The 25911-nt window shown below is 34.3% G+C and overlaps 2 protein-coding genes across 2 annotated transcripts; one reads left to right on the forward strand and one right to left on the reverse strand.

Annotated features, from left to right (window-relative positions):
- Positions 1-1244: 1244 nt before the first annotated feature.
- Positions 1245-22342, forward strand: LOC120126524 (cytochrome P450 CYP82D47-like). Its single transcript, XM_039144679.1, has 4 exons — positions 1245-2195; positions 2274-2901; positions 14716-14727; positions 22332-22342. The coding sequence occupies exons 1-2, from the start codon at positions 1260-1262 to the stop codon at positions 2892-2894; spliced, it is 1557 nt and encodes a 518-aa protein (XP_039000610.1). The 5' UTR covers positions 1245-1259; the 3' UTR covers positions 2895-2901; positions 14716-14727; positions 22332-22342.
- LOC120126527 (protein DETOXIFICATION 33-like) lies at positions 19179-21858 on the reverse strand. The gene is made up of 7 exons (XM_039144681.1): positions 21524-21858; positions 21249-21444; positions 20829-21178; positions 20648-20754; positions 20437-20493; positions 20096-20334; positions 19179-19299 (listed from the first exon to the last, which is right to left on the reverse strand). Exons 1-7 carry the CDS (start codon positions 21785-21787, stop codon positions 19256-19258), a joined length of 1257 nt encoding a protein of 418 aa, XP_039000612.1. The 5' UTR covers positions 21788-21858; the 3' UTR covers positions 19179-19255.
- Positions 22343-25911: the final 3569 nt, after the last annotated feature.

Genomic DNA, 25911 nt, shown 5'->3' on the forward strand with positions numbered 1-25911 from the left:
GAATGAGTGTCTACACATATTGCATTGTCATTTTCCCACCATAATTGTTGAACTGATATATGAAAAAAAGCGTATTCTTTTCTTATATTATAGTAAAATTCCACTTTCACGGTTATTTTTTTATTAATTTAGGGAGATTGTATAGTAATATTTATTTTAAAATTTTTTAATTATTTAAAATTAACGTCTAAAATTTGATTGTAATTGTTGATATTCGAACTTATAATCTTTAGGAATGACAATATTCTTTTTACCACTAAGTTTATTTGGTTAGTTCATTTAATTTGATTTGGATTGAGTTTGAACAAGATTATTGCATTTTGGTTTATTCTACTTTCTACAATGCTATTATTATCAATGAAATTTCATGAATTATTATCATGTTGTTGTGACAGTTTTTAATATTAACGTAATGATCTATATTTAAATAATGATATAGTAAAAGAGTTTAATTAAGTTTTTAAAAAAATAAAGAATTAAATTAATTTTTTTAGAAAAATCAAAGACTTAATTATTTTTTAGTAAAGTTGAGAATTTATATAATCATTTAGTAAAAATTAAAAATTATAAAAAAAAACTCAAATGATATTAAATATTGTAAAGTTTAAATCTTTTAAATAAATTAATTTGAGTATGATTTGAAATCAACCTGCTAAAATCAAGAACAATCCAGATTTGATTTAACTCAAGTTAAATTATTGAATTTACCTGACATAATATGTATATATGACTTAAAATTCAATTGATTACCTGATTTTACGTCACTAATATTAACAAGATACTATATCAATTAATAATTAAAAAAATTATTATTTCTTTAAATGATTTTAATTTTTTTTGATAAATTTTAAATCTAATCATAATTGTCCGTAGAGGAGAATGGAAGAGGAGAAGGGAATAAGAGATTCAGGGGAGTTAAGAAGAATGCTCCTAGTAGGTTTAGAATTCACTGGTCTAGTGGGATGTGACACTAGATCCTTTAAATAAAATCAAAAGTTTAAATTCTCACGATTGCGAATGGAGTAAACTAAGTTGGGATGATTGACCTTATTTTTACTATAACCGATATAAATTAGTCGATCAATAGATTATATTCAAGTGATTATAAAAAAATAATATTACATTTATAAATGATTTTTAAATTGTATATGTAGGTAGATTCGCCATCATTTTCAGCCAACTGTTTTTTTTTCTATATTTTAGCTTCCGTTACTGAATCCTTCCTTGAAGATTTCTCGAAACAGAACCTCACCTATGAGATGGATATTTTTCATTCACTTTCATCAACTTCAACCATTTTCGCTTCAATAATCTTTCTTTCCTCGTTTATATGGATATTCAAGAACACTTTGAAGGTGTTGAAGAGAAAGGGGGAAGCACCAGAAGCTGGAAATTCATGGCCTGTAATCGGCCATCTCCACCTCCTAAGAGGACCCAAACCAGCCCACATAATCCTCAGCGAAATGGCTGATAAATACGGGCCAATCTTCACCATCAAGATGGGTGTTCACAGAGCTTTGATTGTCAGCGATCATGAAACTGCCAAAGAGTGCTTAACCATCAACGACAAAGCCTTTGCCTGTCGTCCTTCCACGCTTGCCATGGAGCTCTTGAGTTACAACCACGCCATGTTTGGGTTCGCCCCATACGGAAATGAATGGCGTCAACTGCGCAAAATCTCCATTAATGAGCTCCTCTCCAACTACCGCCTCGAACGACTCAGACATGTCCGAGAATCCGAGATCAAAACCTCGCTGAAAGAGTTATATCAGCTATGGGACGAGAAGAAAGATGGAGCCGACAACGTTTTAGTGGATATGAAGAAATGGTTTGAGAATACAACTCTTAACGTGATTCTGAGGATGATAGTAGGGCTACGGATTCCGAGTTCGGGAAATGATGCAGAGAGTGAGACATGGAAGAAAGCGTTGCAGGAGTTCTTTGAACTGAGTGGGAAATTTGGGATATCAGATGCGCTGCCATATTTAAGATGGTTGGATATCGGGGGAGACGAGAGGCTGATCATGAAAGTAAGAAAAGAACTAGACCAAGTAGCCCAGGGATGGTTACAAGATCACAAGCGAAAGAGATCATCAACTCTTACATCCAACGAAGATTTCATGGATGTTATGCTTTCAATGGGCATTGAGACTGAGAAACATGATGCCGATACCATCAACAAAGCCACCTGCCTGGTTCGTATATTAATTATAGTTACAAGAATTATGAAACATTTTCAACTATTTCTGACATGGATTTCGTTAATATCGCAGGGTCTGACCTTAGCAGCTTCAGATACAACAATGGTGGCACTGACATGGGCTATGTCTTTACTACTCAACAACAAGGATGAACTGAGGAAGTTACGGGAAGAGTTAGACATTCATGTCGGAAAAGACAGACTGGTCCAAGAATCAGACATTAAGAAGTTGGTCTATCTTAAAGCAATCATAAAAGAAACACTGCGTTTATATCCCGCCGGACCACTTGGGGTGCCCCATGAATCCATGGAAGACTGCACGGTTAGTGGCTACCACATTCCCGCAGGAACTCGATTGTTCATCAATATTTCTAAAATTCATCGCGACCCACGAGTGTGGTCAAATCCTTGTGAATTTCGGCCCCAAAGGTTCCTATCAACCCACAAAGATTTTGATTTTAGAGGCCAGAACTTCGAGCTGATTCCATTCGGGAGTGGTCGGAGAATGTGCCCCGGAGTTTCGTTTGCGGTTCAAGTATTGGAATTCGTACTGGCTAGTGTGGTGCAAGGATTCGAGCTGAAGACGCCATTGGACGAAGCAGTTGATATGAGTGAAAGCCTTGGAATGACGAACTTGAAAGCCACTCCCCTTCAACTTCTCATAACTCCACGCCTTCCTTCTCCTTGCTATTAGCCTTTTCAAGCCGCCCTTCTAAAAATTTATAAGTGCGAAATATTTTAGATTTCTTTATATATTTCTTATTAAAAATCCATTCTCGGAAAGTTGAGTTCGTCTCTCCGACTTCATTAACAGGCCATAAAAGGAAGGAAGAAAGGCATCAACGATAATATGGTCCTGAAAAGAATCATCAACCACTTCTGTACTGGCTGGCCACTGATTGAATAAAGTCCAAATATGTTGAAATATGGGGCTGAATATTGTCTATTACAGCTCTTACTTTTAAATAGAACCATAAAAACAAGATTATGTTTATGTGGATCACACACATGCTCTTCCTTTACATGGAAGGGAGAAGATCTCTAATGGTTTCCATTAAAGAATGTGTGAGCGAAAAACAAGACATAATAAGATCAATTTAAACCAACACATATATCAGAGATAAGATTCAATGTGGTTTGTTCTTACCTATTTTCATGGATTAGAAGAACAATAATCATGGCAAAACGTCTTAAAAAGAGAGACAAATCCTCTTTTAAAGTGAATGTTTCACCCAAAAATTTGTCAATTTAATAAAATTAAAATAACAAAGTCGGTCTACTTACTAGAGAAAACAGAACCCAGAGTTTATTACATGTGGAGAAAAGTTAATAGCCGCTTATACCATGAAAAAATAATAAGATTTGTTAGTAAAAATGAAAAAAAAATATAAATTCAAGCTTTAATTTAATTAGTGATCTCTTAAATAAAAACAAACTCTGTTTAATATTTATTTAAAGATAAATTTTAATCATTTGATATTAAATACTCAATCTCTAATATTTTTAATACTTAAACCCGAAATCTTAAAAATTAACAATAATTTCTAATGCAATTTTTTTGGAAGACTTCAAACATCTTTTTTTTAGACTCATTTTCTCTATATTCTCTTTATTTTGAAAAGAGATGTTCTCTGTTCCCTTTATTTGAATTTTATAATATTTTATTATTTTTAATATATATATATTTAAAAATTTATAATATTAAATACTTTTAAGTATTTTTCATTTTTTATATTTAATATTTTATAATTTTTTAAAATTGTAAATACTTTTAAAGTATTTTTAACTTTTTAAAGGTTTTTCATTTATTTTATTTTTTTTATAATTTTTAGTTTAAAAACTACATTTCCCTATTTAAAAAAACAATTTAATCATCAACTTTTTCAGAATTTCAATTACGTCCCTTTATTATATTGTCATTTATATGTAGACTGTTATGTCACTGGTACAAATTATCTCATCAATATAATAAACACCATTTAAAAAATACTCTAAAATCATAAAAGTAAGGATCATGCAATGTGCACCAAAATTCTTTTAGAAATGTAATCTGAAATGAACAAAAAAATAAAGAAAAAGTCAGTACTTCACATCAACCTTGCTGTCCTTGTCAGTACTTCACATCAACCTTGTGGGAACATTTTTCGGCTATTTGACCAAATTGACACGATTTCCCTTAATATTTATCTTTTTAGTACCGTTTGATATATATTTTTTGAAGTAACACCCTTTCGATTGAATTGGCGAAAGACGTATCTCCAGGGACAAGCTTTACCCGGATTTTCGCTGAGTTTAATGCCACGTGTTGAAGGCATATCCCCGGGGACGCGCCTTCACGGGATTCTGATGATTCGACTACCACGTGTGGAAGGCGCATCCCCGGGGACGCGCCTTCCATTAAATACCATAAATACCCCCATCCGTTTTCCCCAACTACCCTTCATCCTCTCCTATATAAACCCCCTCAACCCTTCCTCATTCTTCATACCAAAATCATATTCTCCTCTCTTCTATAACTCAAATTCTCCAACTATTTAAGTTTTAAATTTCTTATTAGTGGTAAGAAATTTATTTTTATGTTAGTATTTTTTTAAATAGTTATTATATTTTATATTAATATAATTATATAAATATTATTTTTTTATAAAAATAATATTTATATTTATATAATTATAATTTATTTAGAATTATTAATTATTTTTTGTGTGCTAATTATATTATTTTGTCTACAGTTATAATGGAAAACGAAATGCTACTGCGATTGCATGCTGACCATATCTCCAGACATTTTAGCAATATGGTAATATTTTTTATAATTAATGTTAATATTTAAATTTATTTTTAATTTGAAGTTATTATGAATTTATATTAATTTTAATTTTTTATAATGCATATTATTTAGGATGTTGATCGTATTTTAGAGACTTTTATTAAAAATCCACGTATACCGACACCGGAACGTATTTTGCCATATTTGGCTTCTGCCGGGTTCGGGTATATTGCAACAATTATTGGCGGTTGCAAACTCGAACATGTCCTAATTTCTGCACTGATTGAGAGGTGGAGGCCCGAGACACACACTTTTCACCTTCCATGTGGAGAGGCTACAATTACATTGGAGGATGTCTCTATGCATCTCGGACTTCCTGTCGACGAAAATATAATGTGTGGTATGGCGGATGGTGATTGGCAGTCAATTTGCATGGAGTATCTTGGAGCTGCTCCGCCAGAGTTTAATGGAGGTAGAATAACTTTATCTTGGTTGAAAGCTAATTTTGAGGTTTTAAATGAAAATGCTTCAGAGGATCAAGTAAATGCATGTGCTCGGGCATATATTCTACGAATAATTGGAGGAATTTTGATGCCCGACAAATCACGCAACCAGGTGCATTGTATGTGGTTGCGGCATTTGATTGATTTTGATGAAGCTGAGATATATAGTTGGGGCGCTGCTGTTTTGGCATTTCTCTTTAGAGAAATGTGTCGGGCGACAAATTATAAGAAAACTGCTATCGGTGGATGTCTCCTGCTTCTGCAATCATGGGCGTGGTTCCGCATGCCTTTCTTATGTCCGATCGTGAATGAACCATACGTATTCCCATTATTATTGAGGTAATTTTCGAACTAAATTTTGATTTAAATATTTTTAACTAAATAGGGTGATATTTAGTTTATATTATATTTCATAGGTGGTCGATGAAAAGAAAGGACCATAAAAGTATACCTACTGGGTTAGAGGAAATTCGTTTACTTATTGAACGAAAGCTGGGTCTGAGGTATGTTTTTAAATATGTTTAAATATTAATATTTTAATTTAAAATTCTAGATATAATTAGAATATTTTATTTATTTGAATTGTATATTTATATTTCAGTTTCAGTGGATACCTTATGCGAGCGATGAAGTGAAGGCTTGCATCCCACCCCACCTTAGTGGGTCATTAGAGGTTTGGATGTCGGTTACACCTCTTATATGTTATGCTATTATTGAGTGGCATCCAGTTGATCGCGTGCTCCGTCAGTATTCTTGTACGTAATATATTCCTGGAGCACCTAGGAATTTAGACGACGTGCATAACATCGATAAACGAGGAAAGAAAGAGGTTAACTGGGTGGTGAGATACAGAGATTGGATTGCGCTTTGGGAGAACCGGTATGCACAGTTGGCCCCTCATCAATATTACGCTGAAACTGGTCATATGGTTACGGATAACTATATGAACTGGTTTAATGAAAATGGAAAGCCGTTTCTACTTTCGGCGGAAGCACGAGGGGTTAGCATTCCTAGGCGCCGAGAAAGACGTCAACCGTCTCAATATCATCGTCCCCCGACGCGTGGATGGAGAGAAGGCGCTACCGGTTCTGCATCAGTCCCACCACAACATCCTTATCCGCCGATGTCGCAGGGGTACATGCCCAGCCCTCCACTTCATATGCCAAGCCCACCAGTTCATATGCCATCTCCGCAGGGTTACATTCCGAGCCCGCAGGGTTACATTCCTAGCCCGCCAGGTTACATTCCGAGCCCGCAGGGTTACATTCCTAGCCCGCCAGGTTACATGCCTAGCCCGCAGGGTTTTATACCATATGGAGATGCATATACGACTATGTTTAATGATCCAACATATGGTTCATATGCATCTTATTTGGCTGGTGGTGCTTCTCCACAGACACCTCAATCTTCATCTGGATCACAGACATCGATGTCAATGTCTCTACAGTTTTCACAGTTCCCGGGGAGCGGTGGGATTGTTACTAGCACTCCTCCAGGGTCGTTATTTTATACAGGTCCTTCAGCCCCTTCAGCGTCATCTACACCAAATGAAGAAAATACTGATGATGATGATAGTGAAGATGAGGAGACTGAAGAACAAATTCCACGAAGAAATCCTCCGTGAAATAGACAACCACCGCCATGTGGAACTCATTCGATAAGATGACATCGGTTGTATTTTAATGTTATTTAAATAGTTATATTTCAGAATTTTATGTAGGTTGGTTATGTTATTTAAATGTTTCATGGTTGATACATTTTTTTAATGTTATTTTTTATTCACATTTAACATTAAATGTTTGATAAATGTTTTTAAAATACAAATTATATTATTCGAAATTTAAAATAAAAATAAAAATAATATTATTCGAAATTTAAAATTAAAATATAAATTATAGTATTTGAAATTTAACATTAAATTTCAACTTAATATTCCAATTGTATTCGAAATTAAAAGTTATATTCCAATTATAGTTCACAATACTTAAATTGAAATTAAATTTATCCATACATATGATTTTATCATTAACATATATATTAAAACGTATATATTAAAATCAACTTATCACTTCACATTTATTCGTAAAAACATCTCGATGCTCATTCCATACAATTTCAATGTCACAATCAACTTATCACTTCACATTTATTCAATTTATCCATAACATTTTATTTAATTTATTCAAACTTCACATAACGTTTTAATTTAAGTTATGAACTTAAATTAATCTATATGTATAATTTTATTCTTAACTTGCTGAACTTTCAAAAGAAGTTAAATTTTGGTTATAATTTACCTGATTTCATAATCCATCTATAGTTCTCGGGGGACATAAGTGACATAATAGGCAATGATAACATATTCTCTGACAAAATAATGGAAGGTGCACCCCCGGGAACGCGCCTTCAAGTCCCTTGAGAAATAATAGGTACTGATATGAATAGTGTCCCCGAGGGACATGAGTGACATAATAGGACAATGATAACATATTCTCTGACAAAAAAATGGAAGGCGCACCCCCGGGAACGCGCCTTCAAGTCCCATGAGAAATAATAGGTACTGATATGAATAGTGTCCCCGAGTGACATGAGTGACATAATAGGGCAATGATAACATATTCTCTGACAGAATAATGGAAGTCGCACCCCCGGGAACGCGCCTTCAAGTGAATAGTACCGCGAGTATAGACACTATTATATGCAACGCATTATAAACTTTCAAAACAAACTTCAGTTCACAAGCTTTCAAATTCTCAAATTCCCAAACTCTAAATTCTCAAATTCTTTGAAAATGAGTCGTCTTTCTGCTGTTGTTTTGTATGATGGAGAAATTAAGGAAGCTAATGAGGGGGTTGTTTTTGAGTCAGATCATTATATCTCCTTAACCTTGAAGAGAAACATCACAATTGAGGAGTTAATCACAAAAATTTCATTAAAGATTCGTGTAGCAGGCCGGAGAAGACTATCTTCACTTCAGTACAGATTTCCTACTGAACTTTTTTCGCTCACGTATACATCATTTCAGCTTTCAAACGATGATGATGTTTCTATGATGGTTTATGCTCATATGGGGAGTTCACAATCTCTTATTGAAATGTATGCCACTTTTATTGAGGTTCGTGCTTCTCATGGTCTCTCATATTCCTCTCACTTTGGCATTGCATATCAAGCTGATCAAGTTGATAGCCCAACACAACTGATTTGTAATGATTTCACATCATTAATGGAGGATCTAACTTCAATAGGAAGGCATTCATCTGTAACTGCTTATGATCTCAACCCACGTGGCTTTACCAATAATCTATATGGAAACATCTCTTCTACTTCAAGGGGCAGACATTCATCTGCCAATGTTTTCGACTTACATATGGAAATGCCAACGAGACAGCAGTTTATTCACATCCCACATGATACAATGGCCTCAAGTTCAAGGGGAGGACACGCAAGCGGGAACTTATTTGACCTTAATATTGGATTACCGGATGAACCCTCATCTCCACCAGAAGAACCTCTTCGGGAGCCAGGTGCAAATGGTGCTGAAACGGGATTATTCGTTGAACCTGACTCACCACAGTTTAACGTACATTCTGATGATGATAAGGATGACGTTTCGATAAATACAACACCAGCCGAACTTCCTGCACATATGTTTGAGGCTGATTATGATGCAATGTATGAGCCTGAATTTCCAGAACTTCCTGATGTTGGCAACTATGGACTTCAATCATCAGTCAATGACGATAATTTACATATTGGAATGGAGTTCGCATCGAAGGAGGAAGCAATGATGGCAATAAAGAGTTACAATATTCGTAACTCAGTTCAGTCCCGAGTTGATCGATCTAACACGGAGAAATATGTCTGCTACTGCGTCCAACGTGACAACGGATGTCAATGGATGGTCCGTGTATCAAAGAGGAAGAGGAAGAACAACTTATGGGAACTAACCAGATACAACGGTCCTCATACATATTGTGCAAGAGGTATAAACCAGGATCATCCCAACTTGGACTCCAACATTATTTGCCAAGCAATCATGCCCATTGTGAAGCAAAGCTCTCATATAGCTGTTGCAGTGTTGATTTCTGCTATACAGTCACAATATGGGTGCACCGTCTCATATAAAAAAGCATGGTTGGCAAAACAGAATGCCATTTGCAAACTTCATGGCGAATGGGATTCCTCTTACAACGAGCTGCCCAGTTGGTTTCATGTTGTGCAAAGACTCAATCCCGGGACAATTGTTGAGTTCGAAACTCAACATCATTACGTGAATGATCGAATGGTTCGCGATCGCTGCCAATTTTACCGTGTCTTTTGGACTTACCCTCAGTGTATTAATGCAGTCAAGTACTGTAAACCAGTTGTCCAAATTGATGGTACTTTCTTGTATGGGAAATACAAGCAAGTTTTATTATTGGTTGTGGTCCAAGATGGAAACCGCAATATTCTTCCTGTTGTGTTTGCCCTCGTTCAAGGAGACGACACTGAGTCTTGGGCTTTTTTCTTTAAAAATTTACGTTTACATGTTGCCACCAGGGAACGAGTATGCATTATTTCGGACCGAGGAGCCGGGATAAAAGCAGCAATGGACTCTTTGGGTACAATTTATAGACCTCCACATGTTCAACATCGTTATTGTGTCCGTCATATTGCTGCAAACTATTACGGAAAATACAAGAAGAACGATGAACGTCAGTTAGTCGTGCGGATGGGTATGTTACTTTTCCCCAATTTTTCTATCAATTTCTTATTACTTATTTATACTTCATATTAATTATTACATATTCCTAATGGCTTAGGTTACGAACTCTTACCTCAAAGGTTTGAGTCGATGCTACAAGAGTTGTTTGGCAAAAATAAGAAGGGGTGCGAGTACATTATGGACATCAACAAAGAAATGTGGACAAATGCGTATGACGGAGGGTATCACTATGGTCATATGACAACAAACTTGGCTGAAGCAATAAATTCAACCTTAAAGGGGGCGCGTCATTTACCAGTCACGGCGTTGGTTAAAACGACTTATTTTCATTTGGGTCAACTCTTTGCAAAGCTCGGTGGACAAGCTCTTACTTGGATGCAAAACGGTCATATTTACCATCCAAGAATAGTAGCTGATTTACAGAAAAAAGTGGCTGCATCAAATGGGATGTTAGTTACAAATTTTTCTCGTACCCGTGAATTGTTTCGTGTAACCGAAATGCCACGTCCGCTGCAAGGGATTGAAGCTAACTCTTTCAGAGTTAATCTGCAAGAGAGGTGGTGCGATTGTGGTTTCTTTCAAGCACTCAAATATCCATGCTCTCATGTCATTGCAGCTTGCTCACATTCGCAATTGGACTACAAAAATTATGTTGATCCCGTATACCAACTTTCACAAGTATTCAAGGTATATGAATTTGAGTTTCCGCCCATAGGAAACGAAAGAGACCCAAATGAGATTCAAACTTGGCTTACAATTGTACCAGATCCATTGCTATTGAGGGACTCAGGTCGTCCAAAATCTACTAGAATACATTGTGATATGGATATTCGGGAGAAGTCAACAGAACAAAAACGATGTGGGCATTGTAGAAACATCGGGCACAATAGAAAAAATTGTCCAGCTCTGTTATCATCATATAACCGTTAACTCTTATGTAATTAATATTTTATTTAAATGAATGTTTTTGTTTCTAATAATTTAATGTTATTGCATTTTATATAATTTCTCAATGTATGTACACCTAAATATTTTTTTTAACTTTTAAATACATAAATATTTTCAATATATTTATTTAATATAATAATTAATATATTTATTCAATTTATTTTCATGTTCTGATTGGAGGATTAAATTTATTAAATTAAATTTTCAATAAGACTAAATTCATATAATATGTAAGTCTTGAATATTAAATGTGTAATTATACTAATTTATTAACTTATGCATCAATATTTTCGTTAAATATTGATAAGAGATGACTAGATTGATAATATTTAAATATTTAACTCATAAAATTAATAGATCAATAATCAAAATAAAAAAATAATAATACAAACATATGTGTAATATTATAATTTCATACATTTTTCTTATAACTACAATAAAATCAAAACTGATTTTCATATATTGTTCTATCATATTAATGTAGATAATTCACTCCACCTTTAACACACACTAACAAAATACATTTGATAATTCTTACATTATAATCGAAACACTTTACATAATATATTATTAATTTATAATAATAATAATAATAAAATATTTATTTATATTTATTATTAAACAAAATACCAGCGTGGCAGCCGAGTCATCAGAACCTCGTGAAGGCGCGTTCCCGGGGATGCGCCTTCCACACGTGGCATCCAATTCAGCGAAAACCCGGGTAAAGCGCGTCCCCGGGATGCGCCTTTCGCCAGCTCAGCCGAAAAGGTGTCACTTCGAAAAATATATATCAAACGGTACTAAAAAGGTAAATATTAGTGAAAACCGTGTTAATTTAGTCAAATAGCCTCATTTTTCAAATTGATTGGTGGACGCTACTTTGTTGATAACTCGTAAATGTGAACGTTTGACGTAACATATGCGGTACTTCATTCTCTTATCTCATTTTAATCTATTTTATCCACCCATTTTTTAATATATTTTCTCTTAAATTCTATTTTATTCTGATATATAATTTGACACTTCAACTCGGCTTCAAGATTTATTCTGATATTTAAATTTAGTTTTTCTATTTAAATTAGCTTCTTAAATTGACGTATTAGTTCAAAATTAATATTTATAAATTTTTCATCAGGTTGAATAAATAAATTAAGTTCATATATTAAGTTACTCAAAAAGAAAAGTCTATTGTCTAATTGGACTAAAAAAGTATGTATAATTCAGATATTGAATACATTATATTTATAAATAATAATAAATATTGATTAATCATGGATGAAAATAAATTTGAGGGAAATTTGAACCCAATATAAATATATAATAATCGCTTTTACTTTTTAGAAGAAGGAAAAAACCCTAATTTAAACAAATAAGATCAAAGACGTTTCTACCCAAATATAATTCATTTAAAATAATTTATTATTCTAATATCTATTAAAAATTATTTCACAATTTAATATTTTTTATCAAATAGGTAGAAAATATGTTTCATATGAGTCGTTTTTTGAGAACATGCCCTAGCTAATTTTGATAGATCAATCGATAATAGTGATTATTTAATGAGAAAATAATCTCAATGATCGAAAATGTCTTATAATATACGATTTTAACCATTTTTTTTTGAATTTGCCAAAATGGCCAACAAATTCGCAACGCGAACTCCAATTTCGCAACCCAGTTTCCAATTTCGCAACGTGAATATGTAAATCGCATTGCGATTTTCCAAATTCGCGTTGCGATTTTCCAAATTCGCAACGCGAATCTGTAAATCGCAACACAAAAGTCAAATTCGCAACGCGATAGCCAAATTCGCAACACAAAAGTCAAATTCGCAACGTGAAAGTCAAATTCGCAACGCGAAAAACAATATTAATTTCGCAACACAAATGTAAACAGTATTATCGCAAATCATAACCTAAAACCCTAAATCACAACTCAGTCTCATCTCCATCTCTCACTCTCTACGGCGACATCCGTCCCCATCTCCGACGAAATTCGTCCCCATCTCCGGCGAAATCCGTCTATCTCCATCTCTCAGAGCAACCCTCACAACCATTCACGATCAGAAATGGAAAATCAACCACCGAGGGTTAGTTTTTTAATCTCTTATTTTTATTTTGAAATTTTTGTATTATTATTAGATTTTTCTTATATTGATGATAAATTTACTGGTAATTTCAATATATATAAAGATTAACCATTTCACTGAGATTGCTTAGTAAATTCATTCGATTGCTACCAATACAGCTAAATTGTTTAGTCTTTAACCATGTGAAGTTAGTATTTGTCTTTGTTTTGTCTTTTTGTTGAAGAAATGTAATTCATTCAAGTTTCAATTTGCAGAAGAATAGTTTTTGAAACTTAAATTCGCAACACGAAAATGAAAATCGCAACACCAAAATCGCAACGTGATTTTAGTTTCGCGTTGCGATTTTCATTTTCGCGTTGCGAATTTAAGTTTCAGAAACTACTCTTATTCTGCAAATTGAAACTTTAATGAATTGCATTACTTCAACAAAAAGACAAAACAAAGACAAATACTAACTTCACAGTGTTGCTAATTTAAGTTTCAAGAATAAACTACTACTCTTTATGTTGTCATTGAACCTGCACTAAACCTATATGTTGTCCTTTTAAATGTTTATATAAGTGCTTACTTCTGGAATGTTATTTGATGCATTTTGTGAACTATGATGGAATAATGACAGCATGTGAATACCATGCTAGTTTGAAACATATTTGGCTTTGTGCGCGGTGGGAGGTCGATAAGGTTAGTATTTATTTTTTGAATATTTTAAAGGTTTTCATAAATTTTATTTGATGTGCACAATTATTTATGATTGCAGGTGTTTATCCCTGTTTTGGAACGTCGTCATTGGCTTCTCGTCGAGCTTCAGCTCCCATCCCTGAAGACAATGCTATATGACAGCATGTTGAATTACATACCATTATCTGATTTGAGAGATATTATTTGTAAAGGATGGAGCACTCATTTGGAGAAATACTTGGACGCGATTGATTATTGGACTAATTCTAGAAACAATAAGCCAAAAAAGTTCAAAGTTACAATGATCAGAGACGATGCCGCGCCACAACAAACGGAAGGAGCCAGAGGGGATTGTGGTCCTCTTGTATGCATGTGCTTGGAGCGTTTGACGACAGGAAGTAAACACCTTCTACCTCCCACAGATAGAGATAGAGGTGCAGTAGGCTTATGGTTTCGGCATTTTATGGCTCGAGCGATATATGCGAGACGTTGACTACCTGCATCTGCGTGCTGAAAGTTTGCATAAACAATTGGTAAGTTTGAGCAAGTGTTGTTAACATATATACTCTTTGTCGGTTTGAAAATGTTTGGTTAAGTACCTAGAATTCAATAATTTGTTGTTTGTTGGTTTTAGATGTATAGAAATTGCTGTTTGAGAAAATGTTTGGTTTCTGCAGGTTATTCCTGACGTGAGCTGCATGAAATTGATGTATTTGTGCATAAACAACAGTCTAGGGTACACTTTTTTGCTTGTTTAATTGAATTTTACATTGAAAGTTGATTTGTTTAATTGATGAGGAAATAAGAATTATTTTTTGCTTGTTTAATTGATTTGTAAAAGTTGATTTGTTTAATTTGATGTGTAAATAAGAATTATTTTTTTGCTTGTTTAATTGATTTGTAAAAGTTGATTTGTTGTTTTAAATTCAATCTGCATTTTGTTGAAGGCAAAAAAGACCTATTGAAGGTACAAACTCTCAACGCGAAAGGTAAATTCGCAACGCGAAATAAGTGTTGCGATAGTCAAATTCTCAACGCGAAAGTCAAATTCGCGTTGCGATTTTCGGTTTGCGATTTCGAGTTGAGAATTTGACTTTCGCGTTGCAAATTTGACTTTCGCATTGATCGCAACATACAACATCAAGTTATATACAACATCAAACACATTCCAAGCTATAAATACAAGCTAAGGACACTTGAAGAAGCAAGAGAACAACTATCCAAGCAATCAAACACAAGAGAAAATCCCAACATGATAACAACTGAACAGATCATATCAATGTTCAAACTCAAGTTACTAATGAATGTCTAACTGAAAATGTATGCATTCACACATAAAATACACATAATATAACGTTTGCATTTAAAAATCACCTAAGTTAATAAGTCCCAAAAGGTGAAGCCAGTTGTGATTGAGATTTTGATTTTGATTGCGATTTTGATTTCCTTTTGCTTTGCACCATATGAGCTTTGGATTTTGATGAGGATCCATATTTTGGTAGAGGAAAAGATGATTGTGATGGCACTGGTGATCCACATGTCGATATCTAAACATGATCAACATTAGATGATTTCATTCTACAAATTGTAAATTAATTTACTAAACAAACGAGCTATAAACTATATATCATCATTAACTTAGAGAAGAACATACCTTTATTAAGTTGATAGTTGATAATTTGGGAGAGAAATCATTAAAAAATTATATAGAAATAAAATTATTTAAAAAAATGCCTTCCGAATATTATCAATTTCATCCAGCTCATGAAGATATGATAACCATTAATCGAAACAGTCTGAGAGAAACATAGCTGATGTAGAAGCAGCTGCATATTTAAAATATCGAAGGCGATCTATTTGGTTCTCAAACATTTAAAGCATCGGAAGCATTTCGGACTTATGATTTGGGTGGTACTCGGAAGCATTTCGGACTTATTATTTTTTTGTTATTATTACAAGTTGTAGCCCTCAATTATCGGGATTTTTAGTTGACATTTGTTGCATTTCTCGTATACCACCCAGATCATACGCCCGAAACATTTCTGACGCTTTAACTGTTTGAGAACCAAATGCATCACCATTGAGATTTTAAATCTACAGTTGCTTCTACATCAAGTATGTTTAGCTAAGACAGATTTGGTTTAGGGTTAAACTACCTCAGTGAGCTGACTGAAATGGATAATATCCGAAAGGCATTCTTCGGATATCCAATCTTCCTGCTTGTTAACCAAAAATTACGATGGTCGGGATTTCCTCGCGTTTAAAGTTGAAAAAAAAACAATGGAAATTAGGAATAATCAATGATAACATGCATATTGGCTAAGTTATTTCATTGAGTAAGTTGTTGTTTGGATGGAACAAAGGCTTGGGCTAATATTTATAGTGGAGCCGAAATTTATATTGAAATTCAAACTCGAATTGAAATTTAAATTCAAACTCCAATTACATATGAAATGAATTTGAAATGCAGTGTTAAATTGAATATGGAAATTGCATAATTGATTCATACTGTTCAAGTAACATGCTTTATGAACCATCAAGCTAAAAGACAATATTGATTGAGTTCAAAGCTGAGTTGTGAGTTGATAGGGTTGTCACACTTGTCACATGGTTGGAATAAAGACTCACATGGAAGAGATAGATTGTTTTGTTATGCACAGCGCATCTCATCTGAATGAAAATATACATACAATATAATCAAACCAAAACATACATACACAACAAATTTATACATAACAATGTTCAAATAATGTACCCACAAAAATGAAATTAATCCGATGAAAAAGGTTTATTTCTAACGAAGTCCGGAACATTATTTTCTAAATAATGTACCCATAACAATGTTCAAATAATATACCCACAACAATGTTTAATTGATTTGTTGTTTAATTTTCAATCTGCATTATGTTGAAGGTAAACTTTCGCAACGCGAAATTCAAATTTGCAATGTGAAAGATAAATTCGCAACGCGAAATAATCGTTGCGATAGTCAAATTCGCAAAGCGAAAGTCAAATTCGCAACACGATTTTTGGTTTGCGATTTCGCGTTGCAAATTTGACTTTCGCGTTGATCGCAACATACAACATCAAGTTATATACAACATCAAACACATTCCAAGCTATAAATACAAGCTAAGGACACTTGAAGAAGCAAGAGAACAATTATCCAAGCAATCAAACACAAGAGAAAATCCCAACATGATAACAACTGAACAGATCATAGCAATGTTCAAACTCAAGTTACTAATGAATGTCTAACTGAAAATGTATGTATTCACACATAAAATACACATAATACAACGTTTGCATTTAAAAATCACCTAAGTTAATAAGTCCCAAAAGGTAAAGCCGGTTGTGATTGGGATTTTGATTTTGATTGCGATCTTGATTTCCTTTTGCTTGGCACCATATGAGCTTTGGATTTTGATGAGGATCCATTTTTTGGTAGAGGAGAAGATGATTGTGATGGCACTGGTGATCCACAGGTCAACCTTGTATGACCATTTTCCTTGCACCGACTACATGTCGATATCCTCTTCTCCTCACCCTTAGACGGTATACGATCGTGTTTTTTTGGTCGACCAGGTAGCCTGCTATCCATGATTGTTGGCAAAATTATTTGTAAGTCATCTGGTATGTCCCACTCAGAAGGATGTGGACATGGGTAGACAATCTCGGCATAAGTCTGTCGATATACTTCTGTAGTGTAGCAATCCATAGCGTATGCGCTTGAATCATATTGGTTTAGATTAAGAGCAACTTTTATAACATGGCCACACGGATAACCAGATGTTTGCCATTTCTTACAACTACACGTCTTTGCATTTAGATCGACAAGCCCATTTAAGTTATTATCTAATACTTCAAACAAAGTGTTTGAACATGGTTCAACTCTCCATGACATTGACTTCACAACACGTTTCGTTATCTTTTTTTCATTCCATGGTGTAACACGACGTTCCAATGTTCCTGTAAATTTAAATAAATAATACTTAGTAAAATATATGATAAGTTACGAATTTAAAGAAATAATACCTGCATGGTTTCTTTTCTTGTAGTACCACTGTTGAATAGAGACTCAAAAAAACTCCATTAACATAGTAATAGGTAATTTCCGAGAATGACGACTTAGAGCGTTGATTGATTCTTCACTATTAGACGTCATGAAACCATATCTTGCTCCAAGTTGATGTACTCTTGACCATCTTTCAAACCCGACATCTTCTAGTGTTTGAGCACATTGAGGCAAAACACGTCTTAAACAATTTATATGCTTATTAAAATCCACTTCCCGATAAGCTTTTACAGCCTTCCAGTATGTCCATTTGTGATTTTTTATACCATCAGACCTTGATTTTAGATTTCTGTACAAATGAACACCACAAAGTCCATGAAAAACATCTGAGAAACACCTTCTAACAGCGTTGTCAATTGAGTTTGCCCTATCGGATATGATTGTCAGATTGGTAATATGACCTATGCAATCCCTAAGATGCCCCATAAACCATGTCCATGAATCAAAAGTTTCATATACACAAGAAATATAATCATTTAAATGTGAAATGCATGCAACTAACAAAAATGAGTCAACAAAATTATAATTATTTACTAACCGCAGCACCAATGGCGATAGATAGCAACTCAAAGCGTCCATCTCTATCTGTTTTGATATGAGTTACCGACCCATGATTTTTTAGCTTTAAATTGTGACAATAAGTCGGCAGTTGGGCGAAAGATGCTTCTGGCGATCCCCTCAACAATTCCAAGGCATAACATTTGGCTCTCCAAGCTTGAGAATATGAGATACTAATCTTGAACCGAGCATTCATGTCAGTCATAATTTCATATCCCCGATATACCCTTCCATTCAAAAACATTAACTCAGCCAGAAAACCACCCAACACCTTTTTGTTTGCTTGTCTATGGTGAGGAAAAACTTGGGTTCTTGAACATGTATGTTTATCAATAAAAGTCCTAACTTGAAACATTTCGCAATCTTTTATCCTCTTTGCAATCACACGCCACGTACAGTTTTTGTTAATCATACACCTTGTTTCGAAACGATCTTTGCTTGATTTGTTAACTTTTAGTTAATAGCCATCTTCCACACATTTCGTATACAAAGCTATCTTCAAGTCTTCCTTTGTATCAAAACAATTATCTTTCTTGATACGAATAACTTTTTTGTAACAATCAACTGCTATCTTTACCAACTCTTCTTCGGATATCTAAAGTAATTCTGACATATTCCAGTTATACTCCCGTGGCATTTTCTTCTTTTTCTTTTCTTAAGGGACTTCTTCTTTTTTTTTTCTTATTCTGACATACTCCAGTTATACTCCAGTTATATTCCAATTATACTTCAGTTTGCAGAACAATACCCGCAATCATGCCTGACCAAATGCCCTGCATCATTTCACAAGTAAATTATAAAGATATGATCTCCAATTCTATTATATTCTCGAAATAAGATTTTGTTTCTGAATGAAAAAAATAATTTTATCCTTCTAAAATGTTAGATAATTTACCGTACCCCCAAACCCAAATGTAAACCCAAGGAGTAGACATGCACATGGTCGGATAAAAAATCGATTCGGATCAGATAAAAATTGATCTGGTTTTTTCACATAGTCAAAAAATCGGATTTTAAAAAAATCAGTTCAGATTCTAATCAGTTTGGAGGGCCGGATGGTGTAACCGGTTTCGGTTTGAAAAAAACCGATTTTTTAAAAAAATCGGTTTTTAATCCGGTAAAAAATCCGCTCCATCCAAATAATCCTTCAAACAAGTGCATACCCCCAACGGCTAGTTTTTTAAACCCCATAACCGGATTTTTTTCGAATAAAAACCGGTTTTTTATCCAGTTTTTAATCCGGTAAAAAATCCGGTTGTCCAATTTTTCCCCAAACCGGTTATACTATCCGAGTTTAAAATATCCGATCCGATTTTTTATATTTTTTACACAAAATCAGATATTCGTATTTTTTGTGCACCTCTACCGAGGAGTATGCCAACAGGTAATCCAAATATATAATAACACCCTATGTTTATGTACGCCACAAGAGATTGCCATCCAGCACCAACAGCAACACCTGAAAACGAATCAAACTGTCACGAATGTCAACCATAGATGTATTCAGAGAATCTTCTGTGTGATTGAATATCCGTTGAACACAGATATAAAACGCAGAAGGTAACTCACCGGATAAGACCGGTTGGAGGCTGTTTAAGAGGACAGTAAATCCCAACAATAGAGCTAGCTTAGTAGTTTCTTTGGCAACTGCATTACTGCTGGTGAAGAGGTACGGGAAGTAACCTCTGGTCGCATACACCACAATCATGCAAACGATCCCGATGATCACGGATGTCATCGAAACAACCAGCACTGAAAATTTGGCAAGCCGAGCGTTTCCAGCTCCAAGTTCATTTGATACTCTCACACTGTTAACATAATAATCTGTTAAGTTCTCAGTTCAATTATAAGAGTTCATATTTAAACAAGTTCTGCTTCCAGGAAGAAACAGGAAATGAAGAGAAATGCACCTTATAGCTGCATTGAACCCAAGTGCAATCATTGCATCCCATCCATTTATGTTCATGCTGGAAATAGGATAAAATGAAAGTTGAGAAAAAAGGTAATTTCTACCGCTGCTAATAACACTTTTAACTTACTCTGTTCCATTTTTTTTCGATTTCATATTCCAAATTACAGCGGGTTAAACCGTTTAGTAAAGAGAGATAATGGAACACCTACCAAATGGAAATGGCATCAACTGCTATCAGAGGGTTTGGCAGGAGACCTGTTATGACTATCAGCACCATTAAATACCAAAACTCCAAGCTGCACCACATTTTCAACAACTGTTGTAAACATCAAAACCTTATATACGATTAATATGAACATAAAGTGAAGGGGAGAGAAGGAAAAAAGAAACATGACATAACATAATAGCAGAAGCCAAAGAAAGCTTGACAAAACCGAATAGATCCGCAAATGCTAGCCTTGAGAAACCAGACCAAGCACCATCCGACTTTGTAATAAAAATGTACAGCAACTGTCCAATAACTATGAGCCACCACGATACGTTCAAAGTTACAGCAGCACCGATCAAGCCCCAATCGAGCTTAAGTATCAGCAGCCAGCTGAAAAAGGCATGAAGGACCAACACCAGTGCTGAGACCCAAGCCATCACCAAAACTTTGCTCTGAGCTTGTAAGAACTTTTGTATGGGGAAGTTCATAGCATAAGCAAATAACTGTGGCATCATCCATAGAGCAAACTTACCTGCATCAAACAAGCTTAATGTCATCAATTTGTAACCTGATTTTCAGTCAAATTTCATTCATTCCCCAACCTGCAGCATCGGAGATTTCAGTGGTTTCCTCAAACAGTTTAAGAATTGGAGGAGACCAAATGTAAATGGGAGAGATTAAACATGATGTAATCACTAGAATGATCCATGATCTCTGCATGTAAACGCCCAGCATCCTTAGCCGCCCAGCACCATATGCTTGACCACATAAAGTCTCCAATGCGCTCCCCATTCCCAACTGTGACAAAATCAAATCAAATAAGACCAATCATTTCTACAAACCAATCAACATTTATACTAAAATCAAAGCGACGTACCGTAACACCGAAACCAAGCCCAGCTATAACAGAGTTCTCGACAGATACTGCAGGAAGGTCTAGTTCGGTAAGTTGGCCGGTAAATGTCTGGGTGAGGGCTCCCAATGAATACTGACAAATTGCGGTGAAAATTGCCGGCCCGGCAATATGCCATAATCTCTTCGACTCGTATCCGAACTCCTTAACCAAGTAAACAAACGTTCCTCTTTGCTTGCTATCATTGTCGTCACAGTCGTTGAGAAGTGGAACAATGTCAGCCGCCATAGCCGCGCTTTCTAGTGAAAGCTTGCACTGCAAATGAACTAAACGAAACGTTTACAGTGATGGGTACTCACTCAATTCTCAACCGTGTGTAACTTATCGTTAAGATACGATAAATATTGGTGTTTCTTCTTGTTTGCTTAAATAGGCACCGTCAGCTGGAAGATGTGGATTTTGCCCTCAAACAACCTGGGCGTTTTCTAAAATGTTACTATGAATAATTTTTCAGATACCAAAACAAATGATTGAAAAAAAAGGTGAAGGGTGGAATTATATCAAACCCCAGCAGCCATTGAACCAAAGAATGGCAGACTCCTAGAAGTTCACGACTCATCATCTCAAGATAACATTAGATGTTCAGTTGTATCAATTAGGGTGTCATGGGCGAGGTTTTTAGCTTAATTTAATTCGAAAATTAAATTTTTATACGTATTAAATTTGAATCGAATTTATAAAAACTTTATTCGATATAAAATTTAACTGACTTTTAAGGCAAAAATTCGTTCTGATCTAACTGTTATATTTATATAATTTTATTTTTATTAAGTAAAATAATGATTCAATTATAAAATAATATACAGCTGGTTATTATTGTAATTATTAATAGAAAATATAATGGATAATTTTATTTTCTTCATAAATCCAAATTTAATCCGACATGATTTTATTCTTAAAAACGCTTACTCTAACCTAATCCGGCTTGAATCTAATTTTTTTGAAAAATAAAAATAATCCGATCAATTGGGTCAAACCCATTAAATTCGGACCAAATTTACATCCATAGTACAAACACTTTAACTTCCCAACTTTCCTCAAACTGATTTAAATTTGTTATCTTAAATAAATATTTAAATTCTAAAATAAATATTAAATGAATACTCTATATTAATAAAATATTAAAATAATTAATTAAATTATAATACATGACACATAAGGCTGATTGACGATACAACTACATGAAGTGACTAGATATTTGTGGGATTAATGTATGTTGTTGTGATGGATTAATGTATGTTGTGATGGATTAATGTATGTTGTTGTGAGGGATACTAAAACTTTTGTCGTGTTGAAACTTTTCTCTGCCTTTTTAGGACCACAAGCTTTTAACTCTGCCTTTTTAGGACGTCAAGCTTTTAACTCTACCTAACTACCACCCCACTTGTAAAGCCCCTCAAGTTCTCTCCTATCTTAGCTACCCCACATTTACTTCCTAACCCCGTTGTTGCATTTTTCAACAACTTCACAGCCGGTGTCTGCATGGATCTCGAAACCGACTGCAGCATCTCCGAGAAGATATGGAGAAGCATTCATTGGGAAAGAAGAAAAGCCATTGTTGAATGAACCGTGAAATTAGATCCACCGCCGTAGATTGTCTAAAACACACCATCATTTTATTTTACGTCACCTCAATTTAAAGTTAATTTAAGATATTTTTAATTTAAAATATCATCATATCCAAATTAAAAAAGTTATGCAATTTATAATTTTTTTTGTTGTAGTAAAAAATATATTACGGTGGATTTAGAGTTTACAATAAAAAAATTATAAAATTTATAATGATTTTAGTTACAATTGAAGATTTATAAAAAATATAATATTCTGGTTTCGACCTAAAATGTTAATATTTCCAACCTAAAAGGTTGTACTTTTAATGAGATTTTTAGTTACAATGTCATTTTTAACCTTATATTAATAAGATATATTTTATAATATTCACAAAAATCTTACCCAATTAAAGGTTAGCACAAGAAGTCAACATCTTTGATCAAAGACGAAGATGTTAAGAAAAATATCAACAAAAAAGGCGTTATTATATAAACCCCCACCACCAAAACTATTTTTTGGAGAAGTACCCCCCACCATATTTGTTAGAAAAATAGCTCAAATTGTACATGTAGTAGTAACTCGCGTCTAAGTAATACGAGGAAAGGCCTCGCTTTGTACAAGCCGCGAGGTACGCCCAATGTGGAAACATTTTTCAGAGAATGTAATTTAATATTAGTATTAATGATCTCACGTTATGTAGAACGCGAGGTTCACGAGATATTGAAACGTCATGAGAAATTTATCGCAAGTGATATTTAACATACCTCGTGTTTTCCAATACGCGAGGTATTTAGTTTTTTCAGCCCAAATCACAAGTGCTTATAGGCATGTTCGAGTATTTAATCTCAAAATTTTCGTAATTTATAAGATTAGAGGAGTAGTATTTGAATTTATCTTCCAGTTGAAGTCAATATCAAGACATACGAGATATTGTAAGCAGGTCAAAAATCTCGTTGAAATGGTTCCAAAACTTGTTTTATGCATGAAGAAAATGCTAAAATGGTATGACAGACATATTTGAAGGGTTTTTTGGGTAGTTAATCTGAAAATTTTCGTAATTTCTAAGATTAAAGGCATAGTATTTTAACTTATCTTTCAACTGAGAGTAATATCAGCACGCACGAGATGTTATAAGCGGGTAAAAATCGCGTTCAAAATGGTTCCAAAGCTTGGTTTTTTACATGAAGAAGATGCTAAAATGACTTGATAGGCATGTTCAAGGCGGGGTAAAAAATCATATTGTTGAATGATAACTTAAACAAATTAATAATTAAAACTTAATTAATAATTTAAACAAATTTAGCCATTATATTCAATTCAATTATATAATTAAAACATAAAAATGTATTCATTTAAAATAAACTAATCGATATGAGGGCTTGATCGATTAAGACATTTGTTCTTAGAGTGTCCGAGATTCCTACAAATATTGCATAACTTTGGATGTTCGATTTTTTCTCGATGTTCGACCAAATACTTGTCATAGTAAATCCTCGTTGATCGTGGACGACCCTTTTTTTTGGCATTGTAGTGCAAAATATGGCAGTATTGTAGGCTCATCATCAACTTTATCCGGATCCCTTTCATTTCCAATAGGACGAGAATCATATTGATACACATTGAATATTGTTTCAAGTAAGTATATGTGATCAACAAATTGCATATAGTCAATCCATACAGAAGAACAAGCAGCAACGAAGTGTAGACAAGGGTATTTAAATGTTTAGAAAACTCCGCAGTCGCAGGTTCTATCACGTAGATTAATGACTTATGCGTTGTGTTGTATGCCTTCAAATGGCCTTGAATAATCTGAAACATGAAATTTATTTTGTTTGTGAGAGACTCGTGTTGCATTCTTCGTGTTTGAGTGTTGTATAAATGTTTACAATTTTCTGTAGAGGTCTAGGTAGATTATGTGGTCACATGCAATCCATTCAATTGCTTACCTTCCTAATGTTGCAAACAGGGTTGTCAACCGATAATATGTCTCTTTGACAATGGAAATGATAGGCATATGTCTCACTCCCTTCAGTAATGAATTGATCGCCTCAGCCAAGTTCATTGTCATGTGACTATATCATCTAACTCCATCAAATGATCGAAGCCATTTCTCCCTTGGGATTTTAGCAAGGTAGTTGTAGCCTTCTTGATTCCTATATCTCAATTTTTGAGACAACTACTCAACCTCATGTACGAAATGTGAGTGGCCTACCAATTAAAATAAAACATTTAATTATAAATAATAAATGAAAATATATCTGAATCCCAAAAGAGTGAAAGACGTGCCCATTTAAAGAACCATTACTCGTTCATCTTTGTTCTTAAACTTTTGCAAATAATTTGCAACAATATGGCATAAACAATACCGGTGATAAATATATGGAGGTTGCCAAGACGGTCACATACGCAAAACTTGTGATAGATATGGGGAGGTTGCCAAGACGGTCTTATACGCTCACACAAATTGATTTTATGGGGTTTTTTCAAAATAATAATGTGATTATTTTACGAATTATGACCTCGTGTAATGCAAGCAGCGAGGTAAATTATGCCACGTTGGATTTTAGTTGAGTCAGATTTAACGTATCTCACATCCTGTATAACGTGAGTTCCTGTTTGAAACATTGGATATTATTCGATTTAAAGCGTCGCGCCTTTTCAACAAACCTTGCATATTGGGAAACATGAGTTCCATCGATTCTTCTCTTCAGGAATGATGCAAGGACTGTTATAAATAGGGGGCCATATTGGAAGGTTTCTTAAGCCTAATTCAAACCAGAATGACAAAGAAAATATATTTT

The sequence above is a fragment of the Hibiscus syriacus genome, unplaced genomic scaffold (assembly GCF_006381635.1).
Source record: "Hibiscus syriacus cultivar Baekdansim isolate YM2019G1 unplaced genomic scaffold, ASM638163v2 tig00110458_pilon, whole genome shotgun sequence".
NCBI classification, from domain to species: domain Eukaryota; kingdom Viridiplantae; phylum Streptophyta; class Magnoliopsida; order Malvales; family Malvaceae; genus Hibiscus; species Hibiscus syriacus.